General features: G+C 39.8%; 1 protein-coding gene across 1 annotated transcript in view; it reads left to right on the top strand.

Moving 5' to 3' along the window:
- Nucleotides 1-19,596, top strand: part of LOC127623809 (DNA polymerase zeta catalytic subunit-like) — a 110,686-nt gene that overhangs the window by 34,149 nt on the left and 56,941 nt on the right. Inside the window, exons 2-7 of the mRNA XM_052098332.1 lie at nt 6,881-7,070; nt 7,639-7,713; nt 9,740-9,900; nt 16,310-16,433; nt 16,538-16,632; nt 18,212-18,316. Coding sequence (XP_051954292.1) covers nt 6,881-7,070; nt 7,639-7,713; nt 9,740-9,900; nt 16,310-16,433; nt 16,538-16,632; nt 18,212-18,316 — 750 coding nt within the window. The remainder of the gene's footprint in view (nt 1-6,880; nt 7,071-7,638; nt 7,714-9,739; nt 9,901-16,309; nt 16,434-16,537; nt 16,633-18,211; nt 18,317-19,596) is intronic.

The following is a 19,596-nucleotide window of genomic DNA, read 5'->3' as shown; positions in this document are numbered from 1 at the left end:
TGCAGAGATCTGAGGATGATAAGCCACAGTAGTTTAGCATTCAGTCTCTTTCGCTTTCTTGTCCAATATAGATAGGGCATTAATTATCATCATTGCGCCGTCAAGTGCAGCTTACCAGAGCAGAGATGCTTTGTTCTCTCAAGCTGTGACAGTGCTTTTCTACATTTGTGGGACTGTATTTTTTCTACTGTTGTGAATTTTGTCATCCGTTTAAGTTTTTCATCATTTGTGTGGGATTGTTTTGTGTGTCGGTAACACTCTGCTCCTCATGGTACTATTCTGTGATTGGTGTTTACTGCTGTGAAAAGTTACTGTTCTCCGCTAACTGAATTATTTCTCTGCTGGTTGTTCAATTCTAGAAGCAATCATGGTCAGTAACACTGCAAGCCTCATGGTACAATCTGGCAGCGAGTATTTTGTTGATTCTTTTTTTTTTTTTATCTGAAGGGGTTGATGGCATATTAGTCAGATTACTGCTCTTGCTACCTGCTTTCAGCATGATATCTGCCCATCATGCTTGGGACTTCAGCATTTAAAAGATGCTCTCACAGACCCTTGTTTGCACTACAGTTTGCTGCCTATGTTGGAGAGATGCTCCGTCTGGCTAATTTGGATCCTAATTAATCCAATATACTCGCGCAGTGCGATCTAACTCCACCAGGTACTCCGAAACGCTGCGCTACTGCAGAATTTCCACAAAAAAATCATGATCGTGTGGAGTTGGAAGATGTTACCGTGAACCTTTAGCCTCAGAATGTCCCTGTTAGTGATTTAACAGTGGCAGATTGTTCTAGGTGAGGTTCTGTTCATTCATCGGTGAATGCTCCATCTTCTTTTGACACTCTTGCTGTACTCCAGATGGCAGTTGCCTGGCTGGGCCTCGATAAGATACGTGTCCATGTTACCCAGTCCATTGTTTTCTTCAGGCAGTCTTCTACGTCAAATTCTATTTTTTATGCCACCATGTAAGGATTTCTTGGCTGAATTTTCTATGGGTTTAAGTGCCCCATAACTGCTTTCAAGGACTGCTCGTACTCCAGCATCTATGGCTGATGCTGATTCCTGTGGTATAGGACCTGCGGCGAAGATGAAACAAGCTGTTGTGGCTTTGGTGGTGTCTCCAGACGAGGGACTATGTGCACTGAGGGAGGTAATGTGCACTGTTGTAATTAACTGTGTCATACGGATTCACTTTTGAAAATGGCATACTAGTCAGATGCCTACTCGAGCAGAGAACACTATCTGTCAGTTGAAATCTGCAAACACTGATCCCTCTGTTCAGCAGTTTCCTCAAACTTCTCTACTGACCATGGGTCATTTGACTTGTGAGTTGGGTACGTTGTCAGCTACACTTCTGACAGCCCGCCATCAGGTGTGACTTGCCCAGGCGAGGCTGCCTGAAGAATGTAAGAGGAGCTTGTGGGACCTGCCAATTGTTCCAGAGGACTTGTGAGGTACTGAAAAAGCGAATGTAGTTGTCAGAGGCCATTCGGTAGCTGGAGCGTGCTCCTTCCTTTAGGGGGCCAACAGCTCAGACTCGCCACTGTTTTTCAACACCAGAGCAGCGCTTCCAACACCAGAGGCCTCGGGTCATTGGTGACACTCGGGGCTATCAACCTTCTCACTGACAATCACCTTAAGGGCCATGTCTTAAGAACCCTCCCCCGCCACTAAAAGCTGTACCCATAAAACTTGAGGTACCAGGGCCAGCTGTCAGGTGTTTCTCTCTACATCAGTTGGATTTACTGTGAACAAGACAAAGAGTTGCTTGACACAATAAGTTACATTTATCAGAATGACATTGCAATCTTGTACAATGTCGTCAACTCTGTCACATGCTTGGGCAAGCAATATTATGTAGCTCCTTGCTCATTTCCGGCTGGGAACGAGACTACATACCAAGTGCTGCTTCAGCTTGTAGGGATGCTGACGGCTGCTGCTTCTGCAGTTCCACTGGACCTCTCCAGCAGTGGAACAACAGTTTGCATTTGAGCCCCACCAAACAACGTCATCAGATGATGGTTGTTTCAAACTGTTGCATTCAGGCATTGACACTATGGAAACAGTGGGAGATTCTGATGACTGTTGTGCCCCTAAGTATCATTCCCTCTCAACGAGAAGTATTGCGTCCGATGCTTCCCTCAAGGGATGGGGTCAACTTTGAATTAAAGGGGCGTGTGCGGCCATTGGACTCTGGACAATATTTCCTACTGGTCCTTGCAGGCCACCACGTTCAGTCCGTCAACACCTTGACAGTGTTCCATCTCAACCATCAGGGTGGCACAAAGTCCCTAAGGTCCTAACTTTCACTCACAAAATTCTCACCTGGTCGCTTCCCTGGCTTGCATTGTTGAGGGCGGTTCACCTTCCAGGGTCAAGCAATCAGGTAGCGGATGCTCTCTCCAGAAATCTTCTGTATCCAGGAGAATGTAAGCTTCACCCGAATGTAGTGCAGAGCATCTGGCAGCAGTTTGAGAGAGCAGTATTTTTGTTTCAGAGGTGACCACTCACTGTCATTGTAGTTTTCAAGGACCGAGACATCCAACACATTGGGACAGGATGCACTGTCTCACAAATGGCCAAACTGCCTAATTTACGCATTCTGCTGTTGTGGAAGACAGTACACAGGATCTCCTTGATCAACCACATAGTGATCCTAGTAGCACCTCAATGGCCAGCCAGGGTTTGGTTCCCTCTACTCTTTAAACTCTTGGTTGGCAGTCCGTGGCAGCTTCCCCTCAGGAGGGATCTCCTTTCATAGCTTTACGGTGGTGTTTGGCACCCGGACCCTACAATCTAACTGATTGAGAACCTGCTGTTTATCACACTATTGCTAGTGCTAGAGCTGCCTCTACATGTCAGAGCTATGCCTCACGTTGTAATCTCTTCTTTTCCTGGTGCAGAAAACATGGGGTATAAATTAAAACAACTTGTCTAGACTAAACATTTTCTGATGTCTGGACTCTATTGGCAGAGGTTTATGATCATACATAGAAACATTTTTTATGTAAAATTGATTGCAATGGCCAGGAACATTTGGCTTTACACTGTCATTTAAAGTGAAGCCGTGGCTTCTGGACCTGGAGCTTTTATTTTGACACTGAAATTGCAGTTTGAATTTGAAAAATCCTCATCTGGTTGATGTCATCTCCTTCTATTCTGTAATAATGTGCCACATTTGTTGTATTGTTGTACCTGTAGTGGTTACTTGAGCCCCACGTGTGCACACGAGCACATCGCCAGTTTATTCTGAAGCACACACAGACCATGTTTATATGTCTTTATTCACAGCCATGTGCAGTTTTAGAGTCACATAGACCAAATATACATTTAGATGTTGTTTTTATTAATTGTGCTGCCCTAAAGGATCAGGAAATTAGTATACTGATGCATGCTTTATGAAACTTAAATGCCAAATAAATGGCACAATAAAATTATTGCAATTATATTGTGAAAATTCTATATATTGCCCAGTCCCAACAGATATTTTTTCCCCTTAAAACACTATATTGACCAGGAATATTATTTAGGTGCGACTGTTTCCGGAAAATATGGTGTGACAGGATGGAGGGCTGGGCCGCGTCCTGATTATACACACCCAGTCCCTTATCAGGCTAATTAAGCCTCAGAGAGGGATAAAGACCGACTGCGGAAGTTGGCGCGATGAGAGCGAGATCATTTACAGTCAGCTAACCGTCATGCGTGTTTGTGTCATAAGTTTTTCATTAAACTATTATTTATATTGTCAAGCCGGTTCTCGCCGCCTCCTAGCCCATCAAAATCCCTTTACACTGGTGCCAAAGACCTGGGAAGGAGGAGGGATACGCCATATTGGAGTTCTTGCTACTAAAGTCCACCCCAACGGAGCAGCCGCGAGGGGAGAAGGGGCTCCTAACCGACCGCCTGGAACAGTCAGGGCCACTGCCAGGGGCAGAGGAGTCCCCTACCAGCCCCTGAAACGCGGCAGGTCTGAGATCGCCAACTGCGAGCGTGGTGGGGCTCGCTGCTGACCGCCTGGGATGGGAGAACCGCTGCCTCCTCCTTTCCCTCATATCCTCTACATATGGTATTTGGGATAAATTATCTTAATTATAATGCAAAAAAGGTGTCTGTAAGGGGTACAATATAGACAATGGAATAAGCTTTATTTTAAAACAACTATCAATGAGATATCTACAGTTACAGTTGTAGTGAAACAAACATATCTGTTTGATTTATAAGGTATTTGATTTCATTGTGTTTTGGGGGAGGGGGGAGTGCGAGATGTGTTGGAATGAGAATCACTTGCCTGAACATGCACACCCTCTCCTCTCATCCCTGAGATCATTCACAAGTACACACACAAATACACTCAAAGAGAGCTCTCCATTGAGTTTGTGTTTGAATCAAGTGTCTTATAAGCACCAGAATCAACTAGTTGTAAAGCATCTCTCTATTTTTCCTCCTCTTTACCACCGCTCTCTTCACAGCAGCTGTATGAAGGGATGAATGAATTATTCGTTAATACTCTGTTAGAACAGCACCAAGGCCAGACCAGTTGCCTAGCAACTGCAGCAGCTCACCCATGTTGCTGGGATGTATCTGAGTAAGCACGTGCCACCCTGAGGATCATACAGGGTTTTTCTTGTGTGTTTGGTTCATGGTAATGTCACTGAAGCATCCTCTCCACACAAGCTTAGTCCTCCAGGGACTCTTGTGGCTCGTTTTGGCCTCGTGTTATAGCTGCTGTCTGCATTCAGCCCAGAATAATTATGCGTCCTCAGACAGAGACCGGATTTATTATTTGTCAATTTCTCCAGTCTGTTCTAATGGTCGATCGATATGTGTTTAGAAATTGCCTGGTCAATTAGTCATCTGTCACGGTTAGGGATGGGTCAGGATGGCCGACTAGTTGATTGTTGAACTTTTAACCTAGATGGCTGCATGTATCTAATGCGAATGTGTGAATGGCATTCGGCTGCAGACGGCACGGATAAGGCACTTAAGAGTATTCGAGTAGATTTGGTTCCTTTTGTAGATGACATGGTCTTGGAAAATGCCTCTTTGCGAATGATCGTACCGATGTAGGTAAGTTGCACCCTGGTGTGTACATGTTGATTCTTAAATGACTGAAAAACATAACTGCCCTCAAAGTAGGTTGGAGCACTGGGTCACACTAACCAATAACATGGACCAGTGGCAGTCTGGGTGTTTAGCGCTGTTCTGAATGCAAAGAAACAAATGAAACACTGAATGTAGGCTGTCAATCACGCAGCCTGACTGAAGCAAACTGGGCGCATGTACTCGCACAATTAACCAAAAGTGAAGCCGGCTTGCGATGCATGAATAGCTTGCACGTGCTGCACGAGCCTGTTGGGTATACTGCAGTCACGTCACATTTAAACTTTTTGTTTAGCCTCACATTCAGCTCCTAAAAACACACTTGTGTGATCATGAGGAAGGTTTACATCAAGATGTAGATTGGAATTCAGTTGCAGAATTATTATGATTAAAATAGTCTACTCCTCTCTCATAGTTGCTAGTGTGCCAGTGATTACCCGTCCGTGTACCAATGTTGGCACGCATGCCATAGGTTGCCAACCCCTGTTCTACAGCGTGTGGTAGAACTTCACTTCCTGTGAGTCTTGGTTTGTGTTTCAGGTTTCGCTGGCTTGTCAGATGGTTATGATCAACAATTGGTTTGAGGCTTGAAACCTTGTTTTCTGGTGTGAGCATGCCTTAAACAATCTTTGGCTGGGCTCACATTGATTTTCTTGGTTGTAGCCTTGCTGTCTCTTTCTGTTTCTTTCTGTATTTCATTTTTCTTTGTGCCGTATTCCTCCCTCCCTTTCTCCGTCCACTCTGTTTGATCTCTCTCTCTCTCTCTCTCTCTCTCTCTCTCTCTCCCACACATGCACATGTACTTTCTCTCTCTGTTATTTAGCTAATGGTTTTCCTGCACTTAGGAGCATCACAAATCACTATGCTACAGCTCTTGTCATTCAGTGCAGAGCTCACACACACACTATGTTTATCTCAATCACAGGCTGCATTGACATGTCGACTTGTCCCTGGTGGTTTTTAGCTGTGCTCTCTCTCTCTCGCTGGGTATGTGGGACCCGATTACCTTTCTTGTGGTGCGGCATTGAATTTCTGAGTTGAAGGTACTTCCATGAGATGCGGATGGGAGCGGGTGGTAAGAGAATAGCCTGAAAAATCCAATGTCGATCTTTAAAAAAAATAAATAAATACAAACAAATAATACTTGTTAATTTTTTTTAGAATGTAAAATAAATGTGCACACAGTTTGTGTATTAAATTATCCAATATTTAGAGCTGGCAGATAGTCAACGGGGCTTTAGAAGAATGGCAGAACAAAATACAAAAAAATGCAATGGTACGTTGAAAAGCAATTGTTCTATTTTCCTTTTATTAAAGTTTCATGAATTGAATTAAATAATAATAATAATAAAAAACGGAAAACTAAAGTTCATGGGCCCCTATATGAAAAAGTCTAAGCAGTTTTTTGGTAATTGAAAAACTGTGTCTTCAAAGTTGAAGGAAACAAGTTGTTTTAATTTATTATTTACATTGATATTTAACAAAATAGATATTTTTTTAAATTTAAGTATGCAATAGTGTTTTCAATAGCATATTATCATCCATTTTTGCTTTTGTATCAAAATTGGAAGTAAGCTGGTATAACGCCAGCCAATCAGAAGAGAGCTTGCCAGATCAAAATAATGCTTTCCATTTGTGTGTGCTATCTATCAGACAGTCAGTGATCGGACCTTGTTTGGTTCTGGCATGAATGTGATGTACCTGATATACAGTTTGAATTATATCAATGAGCATGGTCTCATTAAAGATGATGCTTATGATCTTCCTCTTTCATCCTCAGGTCAGAAGACATGTCTTCATCTGCACGGTGTATTCCCGTACATCTATGTGCCATATGACGGGTTTGGACAGCAGGCGGATCGTTACCTGCAGCAGGTGGCTTACAGCATCGACAGAGCCCTGAACGTCAGCATGGGAAACCCCTTGTCTAATGCGCAGCACATCTTTAAAGTGGCTCTGGTGTCCGGCATGTATGTGCGGAGACACACACACACACACACACACACACACACACACACACACACACACACACACACACACAAAGATCACTTTAAAAGTCTGTGAGTTTTATTATTATTTAAATGTGGAAATAAACAGTTCTAGGGTTTTGGAAAATGTAGAGAGAGATAGAGAGAGTAGCATTTATGATGTAAAATTAAGAAATGTTTCAGATTTTCACTATTTCTGTGTGAACTCCAAAAGGTCAGATTTCTTTGCTTCCATTGTAGCGCACACGATGTTTGTGAAACATTGTCTAATCATGCTGCATAACATGGATCATCAGGTTTTGCAGAAAGTTGTGGAGTCCATGCCAGCTTGAGTGTATGTTTTCATTAAAGCAAAAGTGGGGCATTAAACATAAGAAATCTGAAAACTCACGTGCATTTTTCTTCAACTTTTCACTCAAGTTGTTATGCTGATAATTTGTCATAATACACTGAATTAAAATTGTATTTCATTTGAAAAAAAAAGTTCAAAAAGTACCATTTTCACAAGCAAGTGTATTAAACGTGGATCTTACTGACTCTCTCCCCTCAGGCCATTGTATGGATTCCATATGAAAGAAAAAGCCTTTATGAAGATTTACCTCTACAATCCTCAGATGGTCAAAAGGTGAGTCGTAGCAATCTGGAATTGTAAGTATGTGTATATGGGTGTGTGCTCAATCAGCTTGAATTTAGATGCGTGGAAGGTTCAACGATATTCCAAACTGTACCGCTGTAAGATCATCATTATTTATCAAATTTCAGAACTTGACCCAGATGACAATGTGCTGCTGTTCAGCGCAGTACAGGCTGTGTGACGTGAAAATAAATAACCGTAAAACCGTAGTGAAAGTAAGCGATATGATTCACTGCACTATATGCACTATATTCCAAGTCTTCTGATCCCATTCGATCATTTGTGATGAGCAGAATTAAATTTAGGTCATGATTCACTCGCAGATCAAGTCAAATCATTAGTATTTATTTACAGAAGTATCTGCGGATGGCATTGGACAATATCCATCGCGCATTGAGACAAGAAGCTTGTTGCTCCATCCAGTAAAAATAAGGGGTTTAAAGGTGCACTCAGCGATTCCTGAGAAACACTGTTGATATTCAAACTCAACTGCCAAAACAAACACACCCCTCCCTTCAGTGCTCCTTTGGAAGCTCCGCCCCCCAAATTCATGCAGGCAAATTTATTCCTTTTACCTCTCGGTGGAATTTCTACCGCTGAAAAGCTTCACCGATATTGACATTGCTCCTATCCCTCGACATATCATTATTCTTCTTTTTTTAGTTTATATTTGTTTGACCTTTTTCTTTTGGTCTGTTTCTCAGCCATTTGTCCTCCTTGGAGTTTAGAAAGTTCGCATCAGCCATATTTGCCGTCACTCTTCTAATGATTAAAACTAGGGTGGTGTGCAAATACTAGGGTTTTTTTTACTAATGTAAATTATGAAGTGAAGAAATGTCAATAATTTCTTTTTATAAAAATAAATAAACCTTTTTATTAAACGTGTTCCCTCACATGGTTAGCTGACACCTTTGTCTACAAATATATCCATTTCAAATTTAGTATTTAAAAATAAAAACAAGTTTTGTCCCTTATCTCAAGAATCAGTGTGTTATTACTTAAAACAGATTGTGTTTGTTCATTATTCAAACTTGAATGAAGATCAAACAGTGCTGTTAAAAAGTATTTGTCCCTTCCTGAGTTCTTCTATTTTTGTATATTTTGCTATGGGTGAGACCTTTATGCCAACTTCATGCTGCTTAAAAATATATATTTTGGTGTTGATTTGATTGAACAGGGCTGGCAGTAATCAGGCCTGGGTGTGTCTAGTCCACCTGAACCCCATTATCAATGCAGTTTCATAGATTTGTGGATTTTGTAACTAAGGGGGGCAAATACTTTTTCACGCATGCCTACTTAGTATTATATAACCTTTTTGCTTCAATAAATAACATTATCATGTAAAAACTGTATTTTGTGTTTATTCAGATTGCCTTTGTTTTATGTTAGATTTTGTTTGAATTTTTGTAACAATTTAGTATGAAATATACACAAAATCAGGATGGGGGCAAATACTTTTCCACAGCACTGTAAGACAAATTTATACATAAATGCTGGTAATTCCAAAGGGTTCGCATACTTTTTCTTGCAGCTGTTAAACCCTTTTTTATTGATTTTCCACAAACATTGTTATATCCTGATATATATCTTTTGTCATGATATAAAATGCTTCATGTCGTTATATAAGATTTTGGTCATACCGCCCATCCCTAGTCTGAGGCCCTTTGTTTTATCGCCTTGGTATTGATACAACCCTAGATGTATGTGTGTGGTTAGTATGTAACATGGTTTACTTTTGGTAGTTGGTAACTCAACCCACGTGTGTGTTGACTGAATGAACTTCAGATAATAGCGCTGGTGGCCCACGCGAGAATTGAGCAGACTCTATTAGAGTCTATCACTCTATCTAGTGTCTATTTTTTTTAATCTTAAAGCCATTATCCACTCACTGGAAGCTGTGCAGCTGAACTGAGACAGATGCGTTGTCCTCACTAATCTTACACCAGGGGTGCTCAATCCTGGCCCTGGAGATCGTCCTTTAGTTCTGATTGCTTGTGTGTGTTTTGTGTGTCTGTAGGGTTTGTGAGCTCCTGCAGGGCGGCGCTGTCATGAATAAGAGTTTTCAACCCCACGAGGCTCATATTCCCTTCCTGCTGCAGCTCTTCATCGATTACAACCTCTACGGGATGAACATGATCAATCTCGCTGCTGTCAAGTTTCGCAAGAGCCGTGTGACAGGTAATGCATGCAGGCGCTCGTGCAAGAGCAAGTGTCTGACTTTTGTCTCTTGAGTTTCTCAGGGTCCAGACAGAAACTGCGCTCTATGATCAAAAGGGACATTCTAGGGAATTTTGTCCTTCCAACTCTTTGACAACAGTTTTGGGAGGGCCCTCTTCTGTTCCTGCTTGACAATGCCCTGGTGCACAAACAGAGGTCCCGACCATGTACTGTGCACATTAGTCTTATCAGAGCAGACATGATCACAATGATGGTGATCTGTGAATTATGCTATTCATGCCATATTCTTTATGTAGGCTACACATCCAAATTAAGCTGAGAACAGTTATTATAAATAAAATGTATTGCTGTTTTATACAGACCAAATTCACATTGACCAACTTATTAACATGGCAAAACTAAACTGTTATTACATTTTAAAGAAATTGTACATAGAAATCGAGCAACGTAACAAACTCTCCCATTACAATGACTGCTGTAACTCACTGCAGTTTACACTGTTTGAGCACCGCAGTTAAGTGCGAGCTCACTGACGCTCACCACAGATTTCTGCAGTATTGCGAATGCCCTCATTATAAACTAAGCCATCTCAACAGCACAATAAATCAATTATTTACACCACATCTATGCAGGGTTCCCATGTGTCCTGGAAAACCAGGAATTTTGCTATGCAGTTTTCCAGTAATAGAAAAGTCATAGAAAATGAGAAAAATACCCAAATATCCTGGAAAATAATTATTTTTCCCGGGAAGTATTTTAGTGAATTAATCCGTGTCACACATTATATACTCATATCTGCTTTACTCCTACAATAAAATATGATTGCTGTTAACCAACAAACATTTTAGTTATAAACTTCAGACGATGATGGTGGGATCATTTTTGATTTAGCTGGTGATTAGTCCTTAATACCTTGGTATGTGAATGAATTTTCAATAATTCAACGACTGATGTCTGCTTATACCATGGTTACCACTTGTAGTATGCTTTTCTTAAGTATGTTTTCTCATGGACAGAATGACGTAGAAAAAAACGCAGAAAGTCTTCGAATATGATATATTTGGGCAAGTTTAATTGCACAGTTAATAAAATGTAATTGTGACATGTCCTAGTGTTATAATTAAACTGCAAAAGTATGTGATTTATTTAAATAAATATATAATCTGCAAGTGATGTGCACTTCAAATTGAATGTATGAAGCCAGCCGCTCATACACTAAAAACACCTCATCGTGATCATCACATGCGCTCGTGTGTGTGTGTGTGTGTGTGTGTGTGTGTGTGTGTGAGATCACAGAAGCAGAGAGCACTCTGAAGTGTACAGTACATGCAGACTATGTATTTATTGAATTAAATCACAGCTTTACAGAGATTTAGGGAATGTAGGGAACCATTTACCTGGAGGTGAGAAACTACCATCAAAAACACATGGAACGTCAAAATAAAAGCTTGATTTAAATGAATGTGTTTTTGCTTAAATATTTCACTTGTTGGGCACATAAAATGTCCTGGAATATTGTGCCTAGAAAAGAGAGGGATCACTGCTATGCCTTGATTATAATTGGAGCATTTCAGTTTTGTTTTGTTGCTCGTTTACAGTGTATTTTCCGTCTTCGTTGCAAGTAAGTGGCGTAACATGCAACGAATCCAAAACAATTCTAAAGTGCTGTTCGCTTTTGTTCTGCAGCTTCATTTAGAATGTCCGGTGATGTGCCACCGCGAACAGAGGTGAAACAAACCGTCTGGGTATCAGACTGTTAAAACTTGCGCAATAGGATGTCAATACTGACAGGACTCAGGAATGATTTAAGTGTTTCTGATTGGCTAGTTGCCGTTTCATTGCTCAACGAACATGTCTGGGATTGGTTTCTATGCTCAACTGCTGCAAAAACACATTGTAAATAGAAACCATTGATGAACAGGAGCAGACTTAAAGGGATAGCTCACCCAAAAATGAAACTTCTCTGATCTACTCACCCTCATACCATCTAAGAATCTCTCTTAGAACAGGTCTGTTGGTCCATTCAATGCAAATAAATGGTGGCTAGAAATCTGAAGGTCTTCGTATCTCATAAAGACAGCATAAAAGTTATCCATATGACACCAGCGGTTTAATCAATGTCTTCTAAAGTGATCCAATTGCAACTCCTTTTTCACTATATACTTTGACAGCAGTCTCCTTGGCGATCATGATTTCAAGCTTGATTACACTTGCTGTTGTGCCATCTAGCATTCTGCACATGCATCAAGGACTAGGAAGTGTAATCAAGCTTGAAATCTTGATCGTGCCGAGAGACTGTAATGGCAAGGTTTATAGTGAAAAAGGAATTATATTTTGGTTTGTTCTCACCCAAAACCGATTGGATCAGAAGACATTGATTAAACCACTGGAGTCTTATGGATACATTTTATGATTCCTTTATATGATATTTTGACTTCTGGTCACCATTCATTGCATTATATGGACTAACAGAGCAGAGATATTCTTCTAAAAATCTTAATTTGTGTTCTACAGAAAAAACGTTATACACATCTGGGATGGCACGAGGGTGAGTAAATTATGAGATAGCCCGATATATCTGTTTTGCAGTTAATTTGGTGCCAATAGTTGCTTTTTGCAACTGTCATTATCAGCAAAAATCTATGACGATAGTTGCCAATAGTTTTTAATCATTTCGTAATTTCAAAATAAGAGTCCTCGGTGTATTTCGGGCATGTTTATACTTAAGTCTCGCATTATGCTCCAAATCTGAATTGTTGTTTTTTTTGGTTGAGCAATAACCTGAATTTGGATTTTTTTCATTTAGGACTAAGTTTGTCCCTGTTATAGTAAGGGAAAATGATGAGAAATTAAATTTTTGTGTGAACTATCCCTTTAAATTGAATGCTGTAATCGTCAGTTTTCACGATTACATAATCGTGGCAGCCATAATCGCGATTTGTCTTTTGGTTAATTTAGCAGCCCTTCACATCTGGGATGGCATGAGGAAGAGTAAATGATGAGAGAATTTTCATTTTCGGATGAACTAGCACTTTAAATACATGACTATTAGTCCCCAACTGAAACTACCATCCCAGAATTAATTCACAAACTCATACACGTTGCATTGTGAGACTTTATTCGCAATAAGATGTCAATTAACTACATAAAAGACTGGCTCGTGCCTGTTATAGCACTGATTTGCACAGAATGGGAAAAAAACATCTACTAAACATCTATACAAAAATAATAAGAAGCAGTTTCAGACATTGGTGATGTTTAATAATTTTCAAATGTCTTGCTCTCTTTTTGTACTTTCTCTATATTTTATTGGCTGTTACTCATTGCCGGTCTCTCGCTCATCAGGACAGTGCGCACACCCGACGACTCATCAGGCAGATTTCAAGCAGATTTGAAATCCACCGAAGCATCTGCTACTTGTCGGGGCGAGTCGCAGGAGTGCCTACGCTACATAACAGTTGGTCGTTCGATCTGAGACTTCTAGTCGCCAACTGAAAATATAAAAAGAGACGAGCTTGCGTAGTGTGCGCTAGGCTTAACCGTTAACCTTTCTTGCATTCTGAGATTTTATGTGTCCCACTCCTAAATGAAAAGACAGTGGGTGTATAAAGCACTTTTAGCTTTCTAAACAACATTTGTTACAATAATTAACAACTAGTTGACATCTGTGATTTCATATACTGATTCAGATGAAATTTGGATCTCTGTAATTGTTGCTAAGATGGGAGCTGCTTTTCTCTGGATGTTGTGGGTTTTATGGACGGTCATGTGCTCTGGATGCATGCATCATGAAACCTTTTGAAATAGACAAGATAGAGTTAAAAAGGTGTGAATCCATAAGGAAGGTGAACCAGACAACACAATGAGAAATTTAGCATTAGATAGATATGATATTCGCAGACAGACAATAATACAGCGCAGTCACAGACATTACTATTTTACGTGATTACATTTCAGAGAACAGCAGGTGATTGCGAGGTTGTGTGAGAAAAACAGAACTGTTCAATTCGGGCGGTAATATAATCACAATGTATGTCGAATTTCCGTAACCACCACAGGGAAAAATAGTCTGCTTCAAAAAAGGGCATATGTGTGTTTCTCCCAGCATAAGACTGACATCAATTACAGACTTAATGACCCACCAGGAAATCCTGTCCATCCGGAGATTTCACTCTCACACACACGCACACACTCTCCACCAGCAAATCTCCTCAGACAAAAGGTGTGTTGGAGTGTAAGAGCCTTGTAAGATGACATGAATGTGAGTAGTCAGCCTTAACAGCATCGGCCTCTTCAAGCAGAGTTAGTGCACCTGTGTTTTTCCAACTGAGTAGCGCCTTTGATATAAAGGCCTGTAGAAGAGCATACGAGAAATGCATGTACAGCTGTAGTCAGAACTTTACATACACTTAGGTTGAAGTCATTAAAACTCATTTTTAACAACTCCACAGATTTAATATTAGCAAACTATAGTTTTGGCAAGTCGTTTAGGACATCTACTTTGTGCATGACGAGTAATTTTTCCAACAATTGTTTACAGACAGATTGTTTCACTTTTAATTGAGTATATCACAATTCCAGTGGGTCGGAAGTTTACATTCACTGTTAACTGTGCCTTTAAGCAGCTTGGAACATTCCAGAAAATTATGTCAAGCCTTTAGGCAGTTTGCCAATTAGCTTCTGAAAGGCTAATTAGAGTCAATTGGAGGTGTACCTGTTGATGCATTTTAAGGCCTACCTTCAAACTCGGGGCCTCTTTGCTTGACATCATGGGAAAATCAAAAGAAATCACCCTCGTTAAAAAAAAACAATTGTGGACCTGCACAAGTCTGGTTCATCCTTTTGGAGTAATTTCCAAATGCCTTAAGGAACCATGTTCATTTTTCAAATGCCGTAAGGTACCACGTTAATCTGTACGAACAATAGTACACAAGTATAAACACAATGGGACCACGTATCCATCATACTACTCAGAAAGGAGACACATTCTGTCTCCTAAAGATGAACGTAATTTGGTACAAAAAGTGTACATCAATCCCAGAACAACAGCAAAGGACCTTGTGAAGATGCTGGAGGAAATAAGTAGACATGTATCAACATAACCTGAAAGGCCGCTCAGCAAGGAATAATGGAGTGGTGGTGGTGTAGTGGTCTAAGCACATAACTGGTAATCTGGTAATCAGAAGGACACTGGTTCGAGCCCCACAGCCACCACCATTGTGTCCTTGAGCACTTAACTCCAGGTTGCTCCAGGGGGATTGTCCCTGTAATAAGGGCTCTGTAAGTCGCTTTGGATAAAAGCGTCTGCCAAATGCAGAAATGTAAATGTAAATAAATGAATAATCCAATGCCACAAAACTGCCATAGAAAAGCCAGACTACAGTTGCAAGTGGACAAAGATCTAACATTTTGGAGAAATTTCCTCTGGTCTGATGAAACAAAAATTTTACTTTTTGCCCATAATGACCATCATTATGTTTGGAGGAAAATGGGTGAGGCTTGCAAGCCGAAGAACACCATCCCAACCGTGAATCATGGGGATAGCAGCATCATGTTGTGGGGGTGCTTTGCTGCAGGAGGGACTGGTGCAATTCACAAAATAGATGACATCATGAGGAAGGAAAATTATGTGGATATATTGAAGCAACATCTCAAGATATCAGCCAGGAATTTAAAGCTCGGTCACAAATGGGTCTTCCAAATGGACAATGACCATAAGATTACCTCCAAAGTTGTGGCAAAATGGCTTAAGGACAACAAAGTCAAGGTGGCCATCACAAAGCCCTGACCTCAATCCGATAGAAAATTTGTGGGCAGAACTGAATAGGTGTGTGCGAGCAAGAAGGCCTACAAACCTGACTCAGTTACACCAGTTCTGTCTGGAGGAATTGGACAAATTCCAGCAACTTATTGTGAGAAGCTTGTGGAAGTATACACAAAACGTTTGACCCAAGTTAAACAATTCAAAGGCAATGCTACTAAATACTAACAAAGTATATGTAAACTTCTGACCCACTGGGAATGTAATGATAATTCTCTACTATTATTCTGATATTTTAACATTCTTAATATAAAGTAGTGAACCTAACCGACCTAAGACAGACAATTTTTTCTATGATTAAATGTTAGGACTTGTGTTTAAATGTATTTGGCTAAAGTGTATGTAAACTTCTGACTTTAACTGTATATGGATTTTCAGATTTGTGACTGGTTTCTCCTGTGTAAACGATACAAATTCAGATGAACTCATTTGCATTTTATCTAGGATGTATAATGGAAAGCAGGATTAATTCATCGGCATATAACGTGTTAAATAAAACATTTTCATCAGTTGAATTAATACAGCCCTTATACTGTTAAGTATATGCTACAACTGTTTACAGTTTCTCTCTCCCTGTCTCTCCACAAGGAGAGAATATGTCCAGTAATGTCGATGACACCATCCCATTGAAGAGTCTCTGCACGTCCAAACTCAATGACAGTGTGCTGAGGGACACGGTGTGCACTCGCTGGGAGGAAGACAACATACCAAGGTGTGTGTGTGTGTGTGTGTGTTTGGTGCCAGACAACATTGGTTTGGAGACCATAATATTGCATTTTGCCTTTTATTTCATATGGGTGTATTTGTGTTTTGCAGTTCTCTGATTCTAGAGGAAGTGGAACGCATGAGTGTGTGTGAACTGGAGGTTGATGCCGTAGCTGCTGATATTCTCAACCGGCTTGATATTGAGAGTAAGGATTGAACTAAGAAATGTGTGTTGTGAGTGAGAGCGATACTGGCTCTGTTCCAAAACCTATTGACCTGCCGTCCAAGACTGCATTTTTAGGCAATATATGTGTACCTTTTCAGTTGATGTAAATTGTAAATATATTTTGTCCAGTATTGAAAAGTATTGATAGAAAAGAGCTTCATCTCATTTAAAATGCACTCAATATTTATGTGTGCTTTGCATTTTTGACTAATCGAAGAAATATTTGAAGAGGAATCAATTATCCAAATAATCATTAATTGCAGCCCTACTGATTTAAAATATGTTATTGAAGCATAATCTTAATGAGCACTTTTTGAGATTTCGGTGTTTTCCCATTCAAGTAAATGGGAGCTGTACTTTTATGCATATTGGCTACATAGGAAATAGCTGCCCAAGTTCATTACCGTGATGTCCACTGAACAGACTTGCTTTAAAGGGACTTTGATCAGACTCTATTGGAATCAACTGATTGTTAATGGAGTCTCTTGTGAGGAGTGCTAGGCTATTTGTGGCTCCTGAGCAACCGTTAAAAGAGTTGTTGCACAAAGTATTTGGCTGTGTGTGTTTGAATTCGCATTGTCAAAGTATGTACTGCATTCGATGAAGGAAGCACTTCTTAGTTGTTAAAAAAGTACACTCTTTAGGTATGCAGGTGAAAAGTATGAATACGTTCTCGGACATACTTAATCCGGGAATTTGGGCATTGTCCCGTGACTTGAATATATAAGGTATTAACAACAACCACAAAAATAATTTACTCTGGTTTTGTTGAACAAGTACAAGGCACAACTTTATTGCCATTTATTACATGGGTTTCTGCAATACTCAATTGTGGTCAATAGCGCCATCTAGCAGTCTGATATTTCTTAGTAACAAACGCACATAAGATTAAATCTTATCAGATCACTCATCTGTGTACTGCGAGTCATCTTTTGTATTTTTTGGATTACTATACGATCTCTACCAAGTAAGCTAATAAAATTATTTCAACTGAAATCAATGTTTCATGTCCATTTATTTATTTATTTATTTATTTATTTGGCAGATAGTCTTGTAATAAGCAGGATAATGAGAAGTCAGACGGTCAATAATTACAAAATAAACACCAACAGAAATCCATTGTAAACTAGTTCAGCGAATTCTTTCTTCTCACATAATGACATAAATTCAGTGCAAATCAATATGTCCATTTATTTATATGGTTAGTAGATGTGTAATAAGCTGGATGATATACAGTCAGCCGGATGTTTCACTTCAGGGTCCTCCTGATCATGGGTTTATTTTGCGATAACATCTGGCTGACTGCACATTATCCCTCACATATAGCACTTACCATTGAAAAGAGCCGTCCAACTTGCAGTTTATTAAACTTTCACGTTTTGTACATTTTCGTATCCAGTGACACTGAGGCAGCTTAGTAGGGTTTGGAACTGAGCTGTTGTGTGTTAGAGACATGAGAAAAGTAGACTATTATGAGCCAACATTGCCATCTATCTGTGCGATGGGTGTAAAAAAAGAGGCACTGATGCACCTATGCTTAAAAACTGTGTTGTGCTCAGATCAGATTGGGAGGAACCCTGGTGTCCAGGCCGTCTGGGAGGATGAGAAACAGCGACGACGAGAGAGAAGTCAAAGCTCTCAGATGGACATGCCTGAGTCACAGGGTGAGAGACATTGACTTATATGTCAGTGACAAGGATTTCTGACTGACTTTTTCATGTCCTCATTGTTTTGTGTCACTCACCAAAAAGAGTCCAGATATGCCTTTGTACAAGATGCTGTGAGTTGCAAAAGTGTTGTTTTAATTGGGAGTGGCATAATGAAAATGGCATACGGCTGTTTTCACACTTGGACCGATTGCTTTGAACCCGATTTCAATGACACTGAATGACAAAAGTTTGGCCAACGGGAAATAAAATTTAAAGAAATTAAACTGTTTTTTCCATTGAATTTTTTATCCCATTTGCAAGTAGTTTTTTCCTGTTTTAAGCATAAACATTACTGAATTGTGTTGGGTTTCGCACGAAATATCCTGTTATTTTCCATCTCAAGTAAATGTATTTTGTTTTAAGAATGTTTAGATCAGGGCCGTTGATTTAATGCATTAATTTAGTGTAATTAATTCTATTAAAAAATCATGCTAATGTTAAATAAATTAACACAATTAATTATGTTCCCTGACCCATTTGTAAATTCTGTAATAAAAGTACCATCGGAGCAATTCAAGCTTTAAGTACATTGTTTTTTATTTTATTTTATTGTGTGTGTTTTTATGACCTTTGTCAGCGGGGGGCAATCAGTGCACCTCAACAAACCTCACAGGCAATGTTGCCACAGAAGGAGAGCCAGTCACACACACAACGCAACATGGTCTTGACCGCTGGACAATGCACAACAGAATGCAGGAATTTTGAGACACGAATTACAAAGTTTCATCTATCTTTAACCTGACACAGTGTCCTAAAAATGTGCCATTTGTGATGTAGAAATCCAGTGAGATGCTCCACAAGTGTCCATCTGACGCATATGTTTATAGAACAAATGTTTAAAAATAACGCAGACGGAATGCAAGAATATGACCTGTGAGAACAGGACAGTTTGACGAAACTCCATTGCAAAATTAAATGCTTATGTTCAACGCAGTGCAAAAAAATCAATTTTCTTAATTTGTATTTTTGTCCTGTTTTCCAGTAAAAATATGTAAGTATTCTTAAAACAATATATTTACTTTACAACAAAAATGGCTTGAGATACTAATCAAAAATCGAGAGTTCATGGCCAGTTTGCTGTAAACTTGCTGCAAATTTGCAACTGAACTAGCGGCAAATTGTCCATTTGTCCAAAGGTTTGCTGCTTGTTCACCGCTACAGGTGATGAGCTTCAAACTTCTGGCAAACATTTAAAGCGAATCACAAGCTCATTTGTATGTAAAAATAATGAATGG

Source organism: Xyrauchen texanus, chromosome 30, assembly GCF_025860055.1.
Source record: "Xyrauchen texanus isolate HMW12.3.18 chromosome 30, RBS_HiC_50CHRs, whole genome shotgun sequence".
Classification (NCBI taxonomy): Eukaryota; Metazoa; Chordata; class Actinopteri; order Cypriniformes; family Catostomidae; genus Xyrauchen; species Xyrauchen texanus.
This window is presented reverse-complemented; position numbering and strand designations above follow the sequence as displayed.